This window comes from Daphnia magna, linkage group LG1, assembly GCF_020631705.1.
Source record: "Daphnia magna isolate NIES linkage group LG1, ASM2063170v1.1, whole genome shotgun sequence".
Taxonomy (NCBI): domain Eukaryota; kingdom Metazoa; phylum Arthropoda; class Branchiopoda; order Diplostraca; family Daphniidae; genus Daphnia; species Daphnia magna.
The window spans coordinates 13,144,018-13,164,365 of NC_059182.1; the positions used below are offsets into that span (position 1 = coordinate 13,144,018).

The 20,348-nt window shown below is 41.0% G+C and overlaps 3 protein-coding genes across 6 annotated transcripts; 1 reads left to right on the plus strand and 2 right to left on the minus strand.

The window, feature by feature from the left end:
* Window positions 1-279: 279 nt before the first annotated feature.
* LOC116928982 (chitin synthase chs-2) lies at window positions 280-10,429 on the minus strand. 2 transcript variants are annotated; one of them, XM_032936127.2, is made up of 15 exons: window positions 10,289-10,429; window positions 7,778-7,941; window positions 5,786-6,024; window positions 5,214-5,720; window positions 4,774-5,144; window positions 4,092-4,703; window positions 2,872-3,972; window positions 2,500-2,805; window positions 2,184-2,434; window positions 1,963-2,117; window positions 1,742-1,902; window positions 1,489-1,665; window positions 1,265-1,426; window positions 947-1,196; window positions 280-882 (listed from the first exon to the last, which is right to left on the minus strand). In XM_032936127.2, exons 2-15 carry the CDS (start codon window positions 7,888-7,890, stop codon window positions 503-505), a joined length of 4,785 nt encoding a protein of 1,594 aa, XP_032792018.1. In that variant the 5' UTR covers window positions 7,891-7,941; window positions 10,289-10,429; the 3' UTR covers window positions 280-502. The 2 variants fall into 2 exon arrangements, with proteins under 2 accessions (XP_032792018.1, XP_032792014.1); XM_032936123.2 differs by lacking the exon at window positions 10,289-10,429 and adding an exon at window positions 8,234-8,614.
* Window positions 10,430-11,481: 1,052 nt separating this feature from the next.
* Window positions 11,482-16,885, minus strand: LOC116928993 (importin subunit beta-1). Of its 2 annotated transcripts, XM_032936148.2 has the most exons (12): window positions 16,687-16,884; window positions 16,515-16,573; window positions 15,970-16,353; window positions 15,742-15,894; window positions 15,534-15,683; window positions 15,135-15,476; window positions 14,739-15,071; window positions 14,451-14,669; window positions 13,815-14,390; window positions 13,533-13,756; window positions 13,307-13,474; window positions 11,482-13,087 (listed from the first exon to the last, which is right to left on the minus strand). In XM_032936148.2, coding segments are annotated over exons 1-12 (2,667 nt in total). In that variant the 5' UTR covers window positions 16,745-16,884; the 3' UTR covers window positions 11,482-13,086. The 2 variants fall into 2 exon arrangements, with proteins under 2 accessions (XP_032792039.1, XP_032792032.1); XM_032936141.2 differs by lacking the exon at window positions 11,482-13,087 and having other exon boundaries at window positions 13,303-13,474; window positions 16,687-16,885.
* A 905-nt stretch (window positions 16,886-17,790) lies between these two features.
* Window positions 17,791-19,980, plus strand: LOC116929004 (D-aspartate oxidase). Of its 2 annotated transcripts, none has more exons than XM_032936162.2 (9): window positions 17,791-17,808; window positions 17,924-18,254; window positions 18,316-18,367; window positions 18,430-18,627; window positions 18,694-18,916; window positions 18,987-19,054; window positions 19,119-19,236; window positions 19,352-19,450; window positions 19,535-19,980. In XM_032936162.2, the coding sequence occupies exons 2-9, from the start codon at window positions 18,116-18,118 to the stop codon at window positions 19,655-19,657; spliced, it is 1,020 nt and encodes a 339-aa protein (XP_032792053.2). In that variant the 5' UTR covers window positions 17,791-17,808; window positions 17,924-18,115; the 3' UTR covers window positions 19,658-19,980. The 2 variants fall into 2 exon arrangements, with proteins under 2 accessions (XP_032792053.2, XP_032792047.2); XM_032936156.2 differs by lacking the exon at window positions 17,791-17,808 and adding an exon at window positions 17,842-17,861.
* Window positions 19,981-20,348: the final 368 nt, after the last annotated feature.

Sequence of the window (20,348 nt, forward strand, 5' to 3'; positions counted from 1 at the left end):
TGAGGCCCTTTTCGCTAACAGCACTTTGCTTTCATTTATTTATAAAATGGCTGGTTGAACAAGAAAACCAATAGCGTAATCGAAATCAGCGTTCAATTTTGATTGTGCAGTATTATTTTTATCGAATTTCAAGAGATGTCGTTTTTTTGCAGATGTGACAAAAGTGGGAAAGCCTTCCCTCTCGTACTGAGTATAAATATGTATGAGAGGAGCATATATATACAATTATACATGCGTGAGGGGATTCTCATACACAACACTGAAAAAACTACAATGGAGTATTTATTTTTAAATGTATTTTTTTTGTACACGAAAAGTCCATCTTTTAAAAATTACAAGTCAAATAAATGCCATGTGCAAGCACTCAATCGTAAGTAGGTCCCATTACGGTCATTAATAAATTTGTTGTAAAATTAAAAAAAAAGGCAGAGGGAAGGGACAGAAGAGTAGACGGGTTCACTTACAGAAAGTGATTCTTCAGCATCGTTTGAGCATTGTCGGCTCACAACTGACTGTTCCGCATCTCAGCCAAGACAGGCTGGGGCGTTGGCTGCGCATGGCGCATTGAGTTGCGGGTAACATTTGAACGATCTTCGTCCGAGCTCATTTCATAACCTTCATTGGGAACGGCTACATTCGCATTACCCACAACCTGGTTGAGTTGAGCGTTGAGTGAGTAAATGCGCTCGACAGTGTTACCAACGACGGTTGCTTTGTTACGATGCCGATTCTTGTTACGGTTGAATTCATTATTAGCACCAAGTGTTTGCATGGTAGAGCGTTTACGAGCCTCTCCCATAACTGTGTTTCGGCGGACTTCCAAGGCTTTAATGGTTTCACGACGCATAGGTATTTTGCGCATGTTACTCATCACCGGAGTGTCTGTCGAAATCAACGGAACTATTGGTTAAATTTATTATTTTTTACTAATAACTGTTAACTTTACCTTCAATCTCGCCTTCAGCAGTCATTGAAAAGAATCGCTTTTTGAAAGCCACATCCAACGTTCCAGTAACGCGTTTCTTTTGTTTCTGCTTCTCCAAGTTGTGAATCGTTCGTCGATGACCAATTCGATCCCGATAAGAACCAGATTCATTATCGTCGTCAGCGTCATCAATACCTCGCAATCTTTGTAAATTACGCACGATCTCGACAGCATTTTTGTCAATAAAAGCATCTTCAGACAAGTCATCAACCTATTTTAAGGCCAATAACAAATGGTCACAGTATCGATTTTAAAAAGGCCAGAAACAAATAATATTACCTTGCGACTGCAGCTGAGTTCGGTCGAAGCTAAAATGTGGGACAATGTTCCGAAACGATGGAACAACATGGCCACAAACTGGATAATGAGAATAAGGCCGAAGAAGAAGACGAAAACTAGACCAATAGGCTCTAGTTGCAAATATTCTTTAGTAATCAAAACCTAGATGAAACAAGGGCATGGTTTAAAGCAATGCTAAACAGAGATAAATTCTTGCCACGTACTTCAGAGGTTTCTTCGATGTAGGTAATGTTGGTCTTGACACCAAGTGGCCAATCAACGTGCAAGGCTCCTTTGTTCAATTGCAGCAAGAACACGATCAAAATGAAAAGGGCATTGAACATGAAGAAGAAAAAGACGGACTTGTTTCGTAGCTCAATCAAATCAGCAGCAATACGAGCCTAATGCAAAAAAATATAAAAACAAATCATTAAACGATAAAGCAACGCACGAAACTACGAAAAAACAAACACGCACTTGTTGTTCTTTGTTCTCGTCGATGGGATACAAGTATTTGTCGAGCAAGTCTTTCCAGAATTGAATTTCAGGGCCAGACAAGTAGTCCACTTCTCCACGTTTGAGGTCCTTATCTTCAATCCAGTAGGGATTGATCAATTCGTCACGTTCCGTTTTGGGTTCTAGAAAAATCAAGCGAGTTTTATGACCCAAGCCAACAAGAAGTCACAAACACGACTTACCAACGCTGTCACTTTCATCATCGCTATCGTCAGTGTTAGATCCGCCATCATTTTCGTGGACGGAAGCCAATCCGTCGACACCACCTCCGCCGCGATGTGACGTACGCGACATGGATCGACGACGAGGTCCCACCAAACCATGAGGATCAACAGCTCTGATAGATCAAAGATAACCATTAGATAAATAAGCATAGAAATGTGAATTTGTTTAGAGGTCATACCTTTCGATGATGTCTAAGCGCTTGTTGAGCGATTCCAATGTGTCTGCAATGCGAAGCAATTGTTGCTTTTCATCAACCGCTTTTTGATGGGTACAACACATGATCTTGAATAGTCCAGCAAAACTCAATTCAAGTGATCCTTCTTCTGAATCCGCCATGGAACTATTGAAGAATCCTAGTAGGCCAGACTTCTTTTGCATTTTGGCTTTCTTGGCGTCTTCTTCAGCTTCTTTCTTTTCTCTTTCAATTTCCTGGATAAGACGAAAAACAGTTAGTCAATTAATCAAACTATGTTGCCTTTCTGGAGATTTCGTACCTTTTTAGATTTCTTTGTTTGGACTTCACGTGTTCCCCATGAGACGACGTTCAAATTGATGATTGAGTAAAGAATCAGCAGCAAGTACATGGAGGGAATCATCATCAAGTAGAGGAGACCAGGTACAACGCACCAAAATTCTTGCGGATGGAGACAGGCTGCTATAAAAAATGAGCCCGATAAGGCTATCAAGAAAATAGCTGAAGGTGAACCGATGCCGTCCTCGCCTAACTGCAACGCTGTACCGACAATCACAGCCATCATAATTAAGGCATAACAGGCTGATAACATTTGCGCCACAAGTAACTATAAAGAAAAAAAGGGAAAATTTAATGAATGACCTAAGTTTGGATAACCATTATGCAGTCTAACCTGAATTTCGGATTTAGCGACGAAGCAAATGAACATGAAGAGGAGAATCGGGACCAAATTGTAGATAAAACTGCTCCAGTTGTCAATACGGAAAGCGGCGACGAAAGCACCCACCAACATGAGGAAAATGGTACCAGGTCCAAGAATAGTACCACCCATCAACATGCTCTGGTAGAAGATGTAAGGAAGTGAAATGTTGTCATTGATTTTGATGGTTCGTTTGTAATCGCCCAACAGATCCATAATATTAGCCATGGTAGAGGGAACCCAGCGACGACGTTGGTTATAAAATTCATTGAAACCTTCGGGACAGTGGGTGTAGGCGTCACTAGCAGCAGAGTATTCGACACGGTAGCCACGCTGGAGGAGTAGGGTACACAGCCAACGATCTTCGCCCTGATCGTATTGGACGTAATGTCTGGCTTCGTCAGAGCGGGTGGTGTATTTACGCATAACGTTGTCATCCATGAGAGCTTTGCCTCTGAACAGGGAGAAGCAACCAGGACTACACAAGACGCAACCAATCATGTGTTCAGTAGCCTTTTGGAGCCAATGGCCGATAGCATATTCGAAGAGTTGATACCACACCATAGGGCCTGATCCGACAGGATGGATGCGTCCGCATGCAGCGCCCAAGTTACGGTTCTTTTTCATTAAATCGACTAAAAGTTGAACAGCGCTGGGTAAAAAGTCAATGTCGCCATCGAGGGTGAGCAGGTATGTGTTCTCGGCCACGACTTCCTTACGATCAACCGAGATAGGCAACTCCATTAGTTTGTGTCCCAAAAGATAGTACATGTACATGACTTGGCTCCATCGTTTTCTGTGACGAATTTTGCCCTTATCCTTCAAGTGAGCAATCATCTTGGTTTTGCCGGGTAGGGTCCATACGAGTCGGCCTCCATAGGGAGTGGGATATTTCTTGGGTGGACGGAGTCGGATGTTGGTTTGATGGACGTGTGATGCTGCCTCATCCATTACATTCATTAGCAATTTCACGAATCGGTTGGCTACTACATCGTCATCGCTATGATCACTCAACTCGAAGGCGTCATCGAAAAAGATGTGGGTCTCGTACTCGTAATAATCCGGATCGACAATCTGGTTGAAAAAAATCATTGAATTTAAAATTCAGGGTCAATCACGGAATGTCAGATAAAATAAAATGAAAACACCCTTCAGTGATTCCAGCGAATATGGGCGTTGTTGGAGACGCTTACCTTGAGATATTTTTGAGCGACACGACGGGCAGACTGGTCTTCATCCATGTGAAAGATTGACTTAAGGAAGGTCAACATCTCTTCGGTTGTTTCGTGCCACATAGTTGCGCAAGTATAGATGCGGGTGATATTATCAGAGGCCTTGATGGTCTTGGGTGTGGCTGTTGACGATTCCGTGCCGATTGATATGGTCTCGTAATATTGAGTCATGTCCGTGTCTGCTACACCGTCACGTTCCAGTTCAATATCTTCCGTTTTGACATCACTTTCGTCGTCACGACGGCGGTTCATACCCATCGACTGATCTATCAGCAGCGAACAGTAAAACGGATTGACGAAGAGCTTCTCGGTGTGAGCCAAACGCTCGCATTTCGGAGTCCAAATATGCAACGTGATCCAAGTTTGTGACAGGAGCCAAAGGAGCCAAACCCAAGCATATTGATTGGTGATGACCTCGGTGAGGAAGTCGCCATTGGGGCAGTCCCAGTACAAGTAAGGTGGAATAGTGTCGGAAAACATACATGGATTACCGATTCGTAATCCACAAAAGGCAATCAACAAAGAGATTGTCACTGGAATGGTCAAGTTTACAGGAAAAGCGTAGCTGAAACCCTGAATCACGAAACAGAAAGGCCAGTGTGAACGATCATGATGTTTAGGACTTTTCACGTGTCAAACGTACCTGAATGCAAATCTTGCAGGCAAACTTTCCGAGTCCAAAGCAAAGGAAAGCGGCGAAAGACTGAATCACGCAGAGATATATAGCCGTATTGGGCCATGCCGGGATGGTTTCTGTTTCAGTCAATCGTCCAGCACCGGGAATGTCGAGCTGAGCGAATTTATTGCTACTTATCTCCGTCAAGTTGACTTTGTGGTCACCGAAACCAGGCATAAAGAACAGGAATATGTTGTCCACCTTGCCAACGGTGAGGAGTTCGATCAAGAGCATTGAGCAGAAAAAGACCATCACTTTCCAAACGCTAACAAAAATGTAGGTGAAATAGCGAGTGGCTTTCATCTTTTCTTTGATCTTTCCCAAGTATTTGACAAAACCTAAGGGAAAACGAAATTATTGTTAATCCATTTGCGTTCCAGTCTAATGCAAGAAGATTACACACGTACCTATAGGTGAATGTTTGTCAACGTAATTCTCCCACCATCCAAACGATGTTAAGATGAGCGATGTAGGCAACATCCAGACGTGTTGCCAGTTGGTCTTGTTCAGCTCCGGAATTACCCAAAGAAAACATCCGCTAATCTGGGCCATGATAGCAAAGATGTCGACAATCGATTTGGCGAATCGTTTAGACTCCTTGGAATTGCGTGACAATAGACCAAGAATGCCTGGAACAAGGCAGACACAGTTGGTGAGCATAGCACCCTGGACCACCTTCATGTTGGGTAGGACAGCATAGATGAGCATGGCAACACCAACGACGTGAAACGTTTCGAAAATGACGACAATCATAAAATCGAAAAAGCGTGGACGCTTCCATTGTCGAAAGAAACAAATACGTGACGAGCGGAACCACATAAAGAATTCCGGAATAACGAAACTAAAAAGAAGGGCCCACATCCATGAGACACGTTCCTCTTCGCTCACATGCGCCTGAAAGGATCGTCCGTCTCCTAATTTTTAATTTCGAATAATTAACAAATAATTCCACACTGATCATTATATTAAGTTGACGTACGTCGAGTACAATATTCTGTTGACCGGCCAGGTTTGATTTGAGAGGTCATAAACAAGACGGTGCCTTTGGAGATGACACCAGCCGAGAGGACGACGACGAATGTCAACAAATAGGCCACCACCTTGAAGATTTTGACTGTCATCTCGACAACCTTTTGGTTGGCAAGAGAACCACTCAAGTCTTCCGGTGGTAAATTGCGGAATACGTCCCATCCTTTTGTGTCGATTGCGCTTCTTTGGCTGTAGGTTAAAAATCATACAATTCATAAAGATAGGAAGACAACAACAACAAAAAATAAATGATCGCTTGCAGCAGTTATGAAAGTTTAGTTTAAGCTAATATAGATCACGAAGGTCTCGCAAGGAGAACGGGTAGGAAAAAAGAGATAGAAAGCATTTCTTTTGTTCACTGTTGACCTCGGATTTCTTTTCGGAATGGGTGTGGTTCTGTTCTAGACATTGAATAGCCCGTTGGACATTCGCTAAGGTAAGCGGGAAACAAATACTTGTCAGATGAAAAAATGACCTTAATTCCTTCGAATGCCCAAATACACATCCACACTTTTAGAAAGGATTGCCAGACGAGCGGGATAGGGGAGTAAAATGGAGCGCGGTTGGACTTGGTTGCATATTATTACGGCATATCATATTTTCAAACTAGGGCGCTATCCCCATTTTTCTTTGTTCTAGACGTTCTTGAATTGCGACACACAAAAAAATTACGACACTAGCTACGGAAAAATAGTTGGAAAAGCTGCCTGCACGACGAAATGTACTGCGTGACAAGGTGACAAAAAAAAAAATAGCGCCGGTAGTAAGTACAGGTGTATACCTTATAACGAAATAGCCTGAATTTTCAAAAAAATCTTCTCCGGGCCCCAAGAAAGCCCACCGGTTGCAACTCAGCAAGTCACCAGAAGTAAATGTGAAACTTTCCTTTTTAATGAAGGTGTGACGAATTCGGTTGGAATGTTTTCCGTTCACGAACAGTCGAGGTTCGTTATTTTCGAAAATAAATAAAAAATGTTTCAATCTTGTTTGCCCTACTGAGTTACGAATGATTGAATATTCAATGGGTAAAAAAGCCGACTACGTGCAGAAAGAGAGAGGTGGCATTAGTTTTTTAACATACAAAAGACCATTTAGCTGCCGGGCTTATGCTTTTATTCTATTATTCAGTCTTCTTGTCGCTTCCCTTTCACTCGATTCGGCCTCGTTTTTCTCTTTCACGTCGACATTAATAGGAAAAAAGATAGACTGCACTAGAAAACTTTCACTATAATTGCCAATTGGAAAAGAGTACCAAAAGAGAAAAGTTGAGGAAAAAAAAAAAGGCTGTTGGCAAGGTGTGCAGGTCAGGTAAAACATCGACCATATCTGTCTACGCCATTCATGTTACTCAGTTGGATATAATGCCATGCGCTATTAAAGTAAAACTTTTTTTTTTTCAAATCTGCTTGTAAATAACGGTCGGATTCAAAACAACGAATTGTCTGTGCCATGTCGTCAAATGCTTTTAGATGTGCTATTTCCTAACATGTCTGCAATGAAATATGGCAAGCCTTAGACCACTGAAAACTAAATTCAAATGAAAACCAGTTCCATTGTTAACTAAATGGAATTTGTCACCACATACAAAGAGGTTAGCCTGTTCTCGTTTGAAACTAGATTTTCCTTAAACAAACAATAAAAACAACTGTTGTGAATCCCGTTCAAGTAACCCAGACTACGCTGAAATACCCAAGTGCTAAGAATCGATGTTCTAAACAGATGCTAGCTGGCCTTTATAAGGCCGTGATTGCATATCCTGTTACGGCCCTCTAAGAATCCACAGATGGGAATCTTCTTCGGCTAACGGTGATGTAGGGGAAACAGGTGGCACATGTTACACATCCATAACGGTAGATGAACCAACGTGACCGTTCTCGCATCGTCCTCGTGAGTGGTTTCAAGAAATGATGGGATGGAGTCGTTAAGAGTGTTTTAGTGTTACCTGCCGCCATATATATCATTATTGGTTAACGGGCTCTCCTCATCTTCCGTGTATTCCTCCTCGTCGGAAACACCTGGATCATTCGCCACGTTCATCGGCTGTTGCGGCGCCATCGTGTTGACGCAGCGCACCCGCTTCCCTCGGCTGCTCACGCTGTTTTTTGCCTGTCATAGTAATTGAAGAGAAAACTTGTTAAATTTGAATTACAATTACAATAGTATCGTCACAGCTTGCAACAATTGTTCGAGAACCATCTTCCGACCGACCCATTTCATTTCAGAGAAGATACACACTCTGCGGTCGTGATCACCAGCAGTCAAAATTAGGTCAACTACAAAGGCGGAACATTCTACTTTTTTGTTTCCACCTTTGCGTTCATAAAATTCCACGGGAAAACGGGTCAATGAATTACATTTTTACGGGTAGTTGTCGCGAAAAAGTTAACGGCAAACTTACATCGATGTTAACATCTAAACTGACGAGCGGTTTGTTTATGGGACTGACGTCTTCTAGGGCACTCCTTCGGCCCGAGTAAAGGGCACTAGGTCCTTCGGCAAAATGAAAATTACTATGAATCACTCGACCATAATCAGATGTGGAATTGTCTTGGGAGCTACTACTCCGACCCGGTGTCAACCGTTTACTATACACGGCGCGATCTTTGTTAGCCATAGTTTATTAGACAGTGGCTTCACGATTCAAACATGAGTCTAAAGGTAAAATAATCCAATCCCTACTGTTTTAGGCGGCACATTTACACACACATACACACGTGTACATACAAAAAAAAAAGGCTGGCACGGGCAACGCACCTTCACTGGTGAGTGGTCAAGACACCGACTGACGTTGTTTCAGGTTGGGACACTGTCTTATTATGTATATGAAACCCCTCCCGTTTGAATGTGCATTTTTATCTTTTTCTCTCCCGTTCCGTTTGAATGGCTGCAGGGGAGAAGAACAAGTGTAACAACAGCTAACTCCCGCGGCATATCGATCATGCTTTCTCAAGGGGGAGAGAACGAAAGACAAAAGAGAGGAAGGGAGTAAAAGGAAAAAAAAAAACACCCAAAAAACGTTTGGTTTTTTATTTTTTGTTTCTTGGCCTTTTAAAATGCATCAAAAATGGGGGTCGACGTTCCTATTTTTGTTTTCTCCATGCAAATGACCAAGTTCCGCCCGTGTAATTCTTCCCTTTTTTCTTCTTCACGGCAGTAGGAAGAAATTTGTGTCAGTCACGAACAACTGTGCACATAACCTTTAAGGTGAGAATACTCTTCCGAAAAGATAAAATCGAGGTTAAGCGTACTCTTCGCTTTTTCTTTTTCTGCATATTTTTTGGATATGCTGTTTTTGACACATCTGGCATTATCGATTCCCACAAGACAAAGAAAAATAGCTCCCAGGGAGTGTGGCTATTTTCTAATTGATCGTTTCTTTATTGCTGTCAGCAAACAGAAACTCGCAAAGTATAAATAACAGCTGATTGGCTCAGGTAAGTGCGCAAGAGGGGATGGAGACCACGAAATCATTGCATAAAACCTTGATGACGAATAATGGACCTTCCGGCTCCCCATTTTGGGAGATACCACACAACCAAAAGGACCATATTCCATTTATTGCTTGTTCTTTTCTTGATATCCATTAGAACGTATCCTTCTATTATGCTAAAAGATAGATGACCTTCTCTTTCTCCTTTAGAAAAGAGTTCCCGGAGCTTACTTCCCTCCTCCACACATACTCCGCCCACGTCTGAATCAGTTCTTTACATTACGAAACGTTACACAAACTTTCCCTCTTTCATTTTAACTTTATCAAAGAATCTGGGTACGTATGTTTTTTTTTCTCCAACGCCCTAGCTTTTACTTTTACTTGAATATCAGCCTGTATATTATAGGTGTGCACGGAATGTGCATTAAATTTTAAAAAGCTGATCCAATTTCCCTTCTCGTGTGTTAGGTATGTGCTATAGAATGCAAGAGCTAGAGCAACCACCGTTCGTCAAAGTCACCCATGCAATAGTGTACACATAATTTCATCCTTTCACTAGAATTTAGCCAGGCTTACGTGTGACAGTGAACGTGACTGTCGAATTCAGTTCGCAGAATGACGAACTGAACGAAAACTGATTCATAAAATTGTTAAATGACAAGAATTAGGGATAATGCCGCCAAATATTCCAAGAACTTTGCCAGATCTATGATAAACATATCTGAGTTGGGTTTACACTGAAAATATTTTCGAACCGCTAATCCGTGTCGAAAACTGAGAAGACGAGAAAGTAGGTCGTCGCTCGAAGTTGCCGTACCACGATGGAAGGCACAAACGCCAGGCTGGACAAAACAACACGAACACTGCACGGCATTGGCAAGGGCCAAGACTCTCACACACACAAAAAAAAAGAGACCTCAAAACCGCAACTACCCACTACCCCAGATGATGTCTATGAAACACCGCAATATGCACTAAAAAAAAAGACAAAAGGAAAGAAATCGATAAAGAAAAATGTCTTACCTTTGAATATGGAGTGGACGATGTGCTAATCAAAATCCGGTCCAAGAGCACATCCTAGTTTTTGTGATTGTTTGTTGAAAATCGAGGAAAGAAAGAGAGCGCGGTGGAGGGAATTCTCAACTGGCGTAGCGACTCGACTTGACTGAATCTCTTCAAACTGCTGCTGAATGCTGCCAGTGCCAGCCAGACCGAAATGCGCCACCAACCGATAAAGTGAAGGGGAAGAAGAAAGCAGGTAGAAAAGGAAACAGGAGGAAGAAAAGCAGGAGAAGGAGTAAGACGTGATAAAAGAGAAGAGGCTCAACAGGTAAGAGACCCGCCAGGTAAGGGGAAACGGGCAAACAGCCATGAATGCTATAACCATGAATGTGCTCTGTTCCCCTTCTCTCCAATCAAGGGGAAAACGGTCACCCGAAATCCTTTCTATTTCTTCTAATTCTTCCAGTATTTCCTTAGTCCCTTACAGGTGCCATTTCCCAAATGAAATGGAGTGGACACAATAATCATTTTTGACCTTCTTTTTTCCTAATGCGGAGAGTATTATCGAGTACCATATTTTTATGCATTTCTTATTGTATGACCGTTACCTTTCAACAGCTGCGAGTTAATGGAATCCCACATTAAATCCATCCGAACCCTTCCATTCAAACGGATAATCCAAAGATCCACAGTGATAGGTTAACAACAATTTTTTAAATGTTCCCAAGTTTGTTTGTTCTTATCTTGTTCAGAAATTTTCTAGAAGGAAGAAATGCCAACATAAAATAGCGCTTTAAAAAAGGAATCCCGTACGGTGCATGCGGCCTTCGGGGGTACGTCAGCCTACACTCACCTATTTCACACACGACGCCGAGACGGAAAAAGATGGCCCTTTACAACTTTTTCAACCGTAACAATACATAACAGACCGAAGGTTTCTGGTACGGTGAACTAAAAAGCCTCGAAATTAGTATTTATTTGTTATATATATTACACATACTTTTACCGTAAGTCTGACCGACACTGGTTTACCTCTAACAGTTACTTGTTGCTTCCTGGTTACCAAACACAAAACTTTTCTTATTTCATTTACCACCTGGATAACGACCGCAACAATCAAAGTCAGTCACAAATGTTACGTGTCAAATTTTATACAAACCAAATTTCAATTGCGGGCAAAAAATCCATGCGGAAAAATCTCGTTTCAAACCAAATTAAAAAATCACGACGAAATGTATTAACTAAAGACAAAGATGCAAATCACATCGTTTACTGTAGCAAAAACCAGCAAGTAGTTTAGAGTGAAAAGTTGGCATGTAGACACAATCTTTTCCACTGAAGGTATGGGCAACGTTTCCCAGTAATTGAGCGTAGTTATTAAAAAAAAATTAAATAAAACATGAAACGGAAGATACAAACCATGTGCATCGAAAGATCTCGATTTAGAATCGAAACGTAATGAAGTAATAAAAAATTTTGAAGACAGAAAGGAATGTCTGATCTTTTTGATTCTCCGTCATTACATTAGTACTTCGTAAAATCGCGTTAAATACTGTAATGAAGGCGAGTCAAGTATGTTGTTTTGTTTCTTTTTTTAAGGGCTCGCACTTCGCACATTTATTAGTCACGTTAAGAAGTAATAAGTCCGTCACATTTACACAGTTTCAGTTACACTGGAGAGTTCCATTCACACATTGATTCGTTACAAAATTCCCCATCAGTTTCTTCATTCACCGAAATTACAATTCGCAAAAAGATTTTTTTCCCCTATTCCAATCTAGTTACCAAGTTCTAGTTCACTATTTCTATCAATTCGCCCTTGGGCGAGCCTTTTACTTCAAGGTACTTGGTATTCTCATTTACAACACGTATGACTCGACCAAATTAAGGGCGTTTGAAATTAATGATTAGATTCTAAATTGTTGGGGAACTGTTAAAATAAAAAAAGGAATCACTCTTCGCTTATTACCATGTCTCGTAAGCTGGCCAAGTTAAAGATACCGATAGGTAATATAAATTGGAATGGAACCAAGAAACGCACAATATCCCTTACGACGGTGAATATCTTTTTTCAGAGGCTGGCAGGGACATCTAAGATTCTTACTACTTGCAACAAACCCAATACATACATTCCGCACACAATCACGTCAGTATAAAGTCGTTTTTCCCGTTATCAGTCGTTGGTTTAGCTAAATGTGCAAGCCCTTCCCTTTTTCTTGGATTAAGTGGAAAACCTTAATTAGATAGAGAGGGGGAAGAGAGAAGTTGATAGAACTGGTTTGACACTAGGTCGCCCTTGTGTGCAAGATTCCCTTTCGCTCACTCATTTACTCGATTTCCTCCCCCCCCCCCCACTTCAATCATACAAGTTCACGTCTCATTTTCTCACATCTTTCCATACAGATCAATTGATCGACTTCCCATTCGCACACATACAGACATACATGATGGATATGTTACTTGTACACATACATACACACACTCTCTCATACATCCGTTCGGACATTCGTACAGCGTTCAACCAAAAAAATAAACGGAGAATGTGGGAGGAGATGAGACTGAAATGGAAGGGCAAACAAGTGCTGGCAAGGAGGAATAGTTGGTGCGATGGTATACGTAAAAAAAGAGGAAAGACAGAAGAGATAAAGAGGATGGAAGACTGCGTGTAGGTGTAATGAAGTGAGGAATAAGTTTCAAGTTTTGAAAAGAGATACTAGTAGGTAAAGTCCGATTCACTTTCATCCACCACTCACGCTTCATGACCAAAATGTTCACGTTCTCTTTTGCCTCACGCGCATGCGTACCACTCATTTGGCCAATCTGTAACAGATAATAAGACAAAGAATCGCATTCATATCCATTCTCTTTCACTCTGAATCAACCTTACAGCCAATGTTTAACATACTATACGTACCTAACCTAAGATAAAATAACTTAAAACTTTTTGGATAAAAATAGGGTAATTTTAAATGATATAAACTAGAATTAAGCGTTCCTCTCACTTTGAAACTAAAAAACGCTAGCAGCTGAAATACTCACCAACTAGCAGTGACGGAGCTCTTCAGACGACGGATTTCCTTCGTGGCCCAGTTCGACAGCGTTTTAGTTTTTCCTGTCTTCGATCGTCGACCAATGGTCAACATCTCTGTGATGGGTTCAGTATCAACGAACGGCAATAACTGGTGGCCAAATGCCGAGCAAAGATCGCTGCGGAAAATTGTGCAAAGTTAGATTTATACCACTCACGATAGCAATGATTGCATACCCGATAAGACCAGCTGCGGCAGAGATAGTTCCGTCCGACTTTTCTCGATCTCTAGCGATTGTCGTGATGAAATTGATCATGTGAGGGACGTGGGGAAGTAAAAGCTGGACATCAGTTCCAACTGTTTCTTTGTCTTCTCCTTTCAGACCTTGAACTATCCCTGTGTAAGCTTCTAGGCAGCATTCTCGCAACTCGTTCAGGTAGTCCATGATGTCGAAGTCATTCTAAGAAAAACCAGGTACTGAAGAAATGTATATAAATCCAATTTTAAACTTTAATTACTCTGTTAACTTGGGCTTGAGATGCTTGGTGCAACATGCCAAGAACCAACTCAAGGTATTTCTTGAATTCTGGGCCGATGGCCAAAGCCATGTCTCCAAACACTGCCAAAATTTGAGGCTTCACTTTCCGATCGACCTCATTGTTGCCAAGTGTTTCCAGAAGGAGGGACATAATAGAATCGCAAAAAGGCAGAATCTTGGCCCCTAGAGCTCGGCAAATGTCGCCAACCAGCCCGACGGACGCCTGACAGATGGTAGTTTCAGCATGGTTTCTCAAGCCCATGATAAGGTATGGACGGAAAGCCTCCATGTACTTGATGAAACCTTCACCAAGGACTTCTGTTAAGGTAGCCACTGCCATCAAAGCGTCTTCCTGTACACCACCAGCACGATTTGGCCCAGCGCTCGAATTGAACATTTGCAGTAATGCGGCCATGATCGGATCAGATATTTTGGGAGCATCTTCTGGTGTAACTTTACGAAGCACGCTCTGTAGCGTAGCACAAAGCAAAGATTGGAGATCGTTGTATTGGACTCGATCCGAGTGGGATGACACATGAGATTCCATATTCAGAACCTCCAAGGAAAAATAAAAAAAGGTTAACATCATTCCGGAAAATATTCGTGTACCAAATACCTGTTGCAATCGCTCCAAGATCACCATGGTAGTCTTTTGAACGGTCAGATAACAATCCTTGGGAGAGTTTTTGACCATTTCCATTAAAGCTTCATAGGCAGCGGCACGAAGATTAGCTTGGGCAGCGTCTGGTCTATCGGTGGTTTCCAACAATTTCTGAACAATTGGCTCAAAATATTCAGATAGGCAGTAGGAGTCCGGCTCATTTCCGTCAGTAGCCTGTTCATTAAACACGATCAAATTTGTTTGTTTTACTATTGTGGATAAAAATAAAAAACAAATATAAACCTGTGATGCAGTTTCATAGGCAGCTTCAGCTAAGCTTGAGAAGGCCCAGCACACATTTGAGGCTACACGAGGCTCTGCTGTGAGTCCGGTAACTAGGGCCTGAAGAAGTGGTTGCAAATTGGGAGGCGCCACTGCCGCATCAGGGATGATTTCACACACACGTCCTATCGTCCACGCTGCGGTGTCGCGGACATTGACACTTGTGTCATGCATCAGTTTGAAAAGGAACGGCATAGCTTGTTCCACAATTGGTTTTAATTGAACAGCATCAGGTCCCTCAAGAATAGAGCCAAAAGCCATCACTGCAGCGTCACGGAAACGCCAATCAGGATTCTGAGGAAGGAATTTTTAGAGTTTAGTTACCAAGTGGAAGACTTAAAATGCTATTATCTCTACCTCAATATTCTCCTTGACGAAAGGAAGCACGTGAGGAACAATAACATCTTCACAGCAGTTAGCTAACAACATGAGGCATACGCCAGCTGCCTTACAAGGATTCCAGTCGTCCTCGTCATCATACTCTTCTTGTTTGGTCAGGGTTTGCATCAATACCGGAACCAAGTATTGGAGCGCGCCCTTGGCGTAAAATTTCGAGGTATGCTCGGGAGGACGACCCATTTCAGCAGCTTCGCTAGCCTCAATGGCCAAATCCACTTCCTCGTCACATACGTTTGACCAGAATTCAATGCCTTGAAGCGCAATTTCATCGATCTCTGATCTCATTGCTTCTAGCGTGATCTATTCAGAAATGTTATGCTTTAGTTTTTCGTTCTCCTATTCATTTTGGTAACTTACAGCAAAAAGTGCAGGCCCCATATAGTGCTCCATGTATTGATAATAGAGAGACATAATTTTGACCAGGCATTGAAGAGCTGCAACACGCACTTTGGTATCGGGTGACTGCGTCGCTTCACATACAACTTGCATAATGAAGTGGCGTTCACTCTATGTTAAAAAAATTTACTGGTAAAGATTTGATTGATCAACTAAGCAAAATGTATACTTCTTTATCAAAGTTGGCTTTTGTGAACTCCAAAGAGTTTAATAGTGCAGTTGTTGCGGCTAATCTGACGTGGTTACTTGGTTCTTCGCGCTTCATACCATGAACAATAGCGGTAAGAATCTCGTTTGACTGAGTTGCTAAAACTTCAGCATCCTAGTTTAGACAACAAAAAATGTAAGAATACCTCTTACCTATTATGAAATTCATAATCTTGATGAAATCACTTACAATATCTTGACAAATATATCCAATGGTTTCCAAGGTTGCCTCTCTAACCATTTCTGTGCTGTTGGCTGCAGTGACATTCGCAACAAGAACAGATATAAGTTCTGGCCATTGACTGACTGGTAGTTCAGCAACTGCCATGTATGCAACACACTGTGCAGCAGAGCTGGGACGGATAGTCTCTGTTCCCAGGGCAGCCAAAATGTTCTTCTTTACATAAGCCCTTAAATCTGGTGGGAATGACAACCATCGTTGCTGGTATTCTAGCTTGACATCTGTATCTTTTGAAGTCAAGCAATTTTTCAACTGTAAGCCAGCAGCCATGCGGGCCACAGGGCTATTGGCTCCATGGGCAAGAATATCAGACAAGGCTCTGATAAATTCCACCTTAAAGAAATAACGTTGCAGCATTTACATTTGTGATATAAATAGAAAATCACACACAAAATATTGGTAAAACACCACAAAATTTCTCAAGTGTCTAGTTGGATTTCACTTAGTAACAGAGGCCCTAGAGCCAAACGAGTTATAAGGAACCATTTGCTTACCAGATTTGCCCTTGCAGCTTGTTCAAGATAATTTTGGGCTGCTTCCAATTCATTCTTTTCTGTTGAAGAAAAGGTGAATGGCAGTTAGAAAAAGCATTCGTAAACCAGAAGATCAATGGCGTTGTAACCATGCCGTATTGCGAATTTTTAAAATACAATCAAACAGACTGACCTGACGAAACGGTTTTCTCCAAAATTTGAATAAGTTGAATATTTGGTTCGGGCACCATTTTCCCTCCTTTAATTAATAAATATCACAGATCTTTCAGCCGCAAAAAATGTCTAAGACTTGTTAATAGCTAAGCAGGCGTGAAAGAATCAAACGGCTACCGACTAAGGCTGGATTCAGTACACCGGTGAATAGTCCCACATGGTGGCAAAAAAAAACCACCAGGCGGAGGCTCTGTTTCAAAAGAATTCCTCAATTTATTCAACCCAATATTTCGAAAAATTTAGATAAACACTGGACATTTAAAGAATAAACTCGAAATTTTATCAACTCTAAAAAACAATAACATTAAATAATTGTACTAATAACGTCTATATTATCAAGAACTATTTAGTCTGCGCGTAGTATAGCATACACTTCCGCTATGGTAAAAATGGCGGCAAAACTATTACGAAAAAGTTGACTATTAGTCAGTGTAGCACAGCCTGTTTCGAAATCTACGCTAGCAACCTCACACCGCTGTTTCTAATAATGAAAAATCAAAATATCAATATGTAAAATACGAATTCATGGATCAATCCTCATATAGCTAAATTTGAATTTTTGAAATCAATCACCAAACAATAAAGAGGTCCTCCCCAAGAATATGAAAGAGCGTTTTTATTTGTTGATTTATCTAATTCGAAATTTAAAAAAATAAGTATGTAGATAATAGTAAAATTACAAAGATCAGTGAATTTGACCAATTATCGAAATCAATTCTCGTTTTAATTGGTTTTAATTCATGCTACTCATAAGAACTTCTTCTTTTTCATTCCAGATGGCAAACCTTGTTAGTATACCGTGGCCTTCGAAATAGTTGACGGGCCTTTAATGTTTATGAAGTACGAATCGTCAACAAGACAACAACTTTGATAAAACGCGAACTTTGTCCGTGTGTTAACATGGCAAAGCATAATTAATGTAAATGTTTGTTAAAAATGAGCCATTTCGTCACGGATATATTGCTCGTGATTCTGGGATTGGTGGCTTCTGTTATTATTGTTTTGAGCATTGTTGGAATAGGTATTTGCTTCAGCCATTGTCATTACTAAAGGCGATAGTTAAACGACAGTTATCTAGAGTGTTAGTTTTTCCAACTGATACATGCTTTCATTCTTTTCAATCTAGTACCATATGTACCCTTAAAAAATTTTCTCAAAACCCTTGTACTCAATAAAGATCATTTGGTTTGATTTAGGTTGGTTTCTCGTTTGGAAATTCTTCTTGTCACGATTCAAGTTTGTCAGAGAGCTACTAGGAACTGTTTCTGAGCCTAATTCAGAGGCACCCAATGCTGGAGCCATCAGCAGTCCCACTAGAATAAAGTCTAGGAAATCCAGATTAGATTGATAGTGGTTTTTCGTGATATTGTGGATTCAAAACTATTGAGATGGTTGTGAAAGTAGCAGTGATTGGAGCAGGAATAGTTGGACTGAGTGTTGCAAAGGTTTTGCAAGAGAGATTTCCAAATTTAACTATTACCCTGTTGGCTGATAAATTTAGTCCTGGGACAACAAGTGATGGGGCAGGTAATTGGTTCACAATGTTGTTTATAATTAATTGAAAGAAATTAAACAGTTAAAACACTAGCTGGTCTCTGGATGCCTTTTCTTCTCGGAGATACCCCTGAAAGTGATGTTTAGTAAGGTTTACCATAAAAAGCTGAAGTTGCATGAATTTTAAATATATATTTCCTTTTAACAGTGCTTATTCCAAGGATACATGGGATTTCTTAAAGGAACTGTGGAATTCACCTTTAGGGGGAAAACTTGGAGTGTCCCTTGTGCCATGTTTGCAGACTTCTGACACAGTGAGTTCCATACCCTCGTACAGTGATTTCATCTACGGATTTCAAGTTCTCAAAAGAGAAGAATTGGCGCTTTACAAAAAACCACAGTGGAAGTATGTTAATATTTTCACATACGTACACCGTAAATCAGACGTCTAATAAATATTATTTTTTGGCAGGCAAGGATATCGTTTTGTCACTTTTACCTGTGAAGGATCCAGATTAATGCCTCATTTAATGGAACAATTCCGCAGAAAAGGAGGCAACGTGGTAGTAAAACGGCTTGAGTGTTTCGAAGAATTAGCTTCCGATTTTGATGTAATTATCAATTGCTCTGGAATTGGAGCCAAAGAATTGGCCAATGATTTATCAGTCCACCCGATCCGTGGACATATATTTCGTGTAAGTCTTTCGCTAAGTTGCTGTAACGGTACAAACATTTTTTTACATTAAATTCTTGCCGTACACGTAGATAAAAGCTCCCTGGCAAAAATCCATTTTGATTGATGATAGTGATGTCGGAAATTACATCATCCCAAAGTATTTGCCCAGTCTGTCGATTTCTCTTTCAATGCATACTCTTCACTTGTGTTGTTTTGAGCAGTCAGGACAGTGTTGTACTGGGAGGAACGCACGATAAGGATCAGTGGGATACTATTCCCAGGAAAGAAGATGCAAAATTTATCCTCGAAGGCTGCACTTCCCTGTTCCCCTCTTTAGAGGTAATTGATAAACACACCGTTACCACATAATAGCCGCAATGTAGCGGAACACATTTTCCCATTTTTCCCCCCTACCTCACAAACATACGTTTATTGGGCATTGAACATTGTATAGAAAGCGGAAATCTTATACGAATGGGTGGGGTTGCGGCCAGGCCGCAGTCAACTACGAGTCGAACTTGAGAAGAAGATGATCGACGGCAAACCTCTGACGGTATGCAGGAGCTATTTCTGCTCATGATGTGTTATAACTGCTTGTGAATTACGTTGATAATTGCCTTCACTTTTGTCTTTGCAGGTCATACACAATTATGGTCATGGAGGTTCTGGTTTGACCACGTTTTACGGATGCGCCTTGAAAGTGGCTAATCTACTTGAAGGGATCTTAACTTCAGAAGATTATTTGGCCTCGAAATTGTGATATATAATCATGAAGAAAAAAGGTGTCCACAGATTTGAAAAGGTTCATGGTGCTTCAGAAGCGTTTACTGTTCTTAGTCGAGGAAGAAATTTAACTCTTTTCTGGCTCATTTTTGCAAATTACCTCATCACACTCTGGGACCTTTGCATTGACGTGAAAAGTTAGTGGACTTGTCTACAAGAAAGTTCCCTTGTATTTGTTTTTGAGTAATCAATTAGCAGGCTAGATCATTGTCCTTAGATGATAAGGAGGGTTCTCGTGAAGCTGTAATAAATGCAAAAAGAGAACCAACAATACAATAACTCATTTGGTGGATTGGGAAACAAGCTGTCTTCTATTGAGTGGGCGTTTCAGAACTGGATATCATCTACGGTCATTTAAGATAGCACGTGAGGCACATTATTCCGGCGGTGCAAAAACGATGTGATACCTACAGACACAAAATAAATGTTATGGCTTATAAAAGTAGAAGAGGACAAAGAATGAAATGGTTGCAAAGAAAGTCAAGAGTTGTAGAAGGGCAAAACAGTATGGAATGTTGTGCCGAGAGCCTCTCTGTTGGCACCGCCACATGTTGGTGTCTTACGGGCTGTTGAAAGAGATGCCAAGGACCCCTCCCTTATTTGTTGAGTAGCTTTTGTCGACCATTGTCTAATAAGAAGAAGACTATGAAGTCAAAGAACCATATGCG

Bases quoted from the DNA above. Each gene is read 5' to 3' on its own strand.
- LOC116928982 (XM_032936123.2), bottom strand. From the start codon at position 8,449: ATGGCTAACAAAGATCGCGCCGTGTATAGTAAACGGTTGACACCGGGT. The intron at 6,025-7,777 runs GTAACACTAAAA...TTTAACCTACAG, and splicing joins AATGATATATATGGCGGCAG to CCAAAGAAGCGCAATCGACA. The intron at 2,806-2,871 runs GTTAGACTGCAT...TTTTCTTTATAG, and splicing joins TCGCTAAATCCGAAATTCAG to TTACTTGTGGCGCAAATGTT.
- LOC116928993 (XM_032936141.2), bottom strand. From the start codon at position 16,744: ATGGTGCCCGAACCAAATATTCAACTTATTCAAATTTTGGAGAAAACC. The intron at 16,574-16,686 runs GTCAGTCTGTTT...TTTCTTCAACAG, and splicing joins GGAGAAAACCGTTTCGTCAG to AAAAGAATGAATTGGAAGCA. The intron at 14,391-14,450 runs GTATTTGGTACA...TTTTCCTTGGAG, and splicing joins TCTTGGAGCGATTGCAACAG to GTTCTGAATATGGAATCTCA.
- LOC116929004 (XM_032936162.2), top strand. From the start codon at position 18,116: ATGGTTGTGAAAGTAGCAGTGATTGGAGCAGGAATAGTTGGACTGAGT. The intron at 19,055-19,118 runs GTATTTGCCCAG...TGTTTTGAGCAG, and splicing joins GGAAATTACATCATCCCAAA to TCAGGACAGTGTTGTACTGG. The intron at 19,237-19,351 runs GTAATTGATAAA...AACATTGTATAG, and splicing joins CCCTGTTCCCCTCTTTAGAG to AAAGCGGAAATCTTATACGA.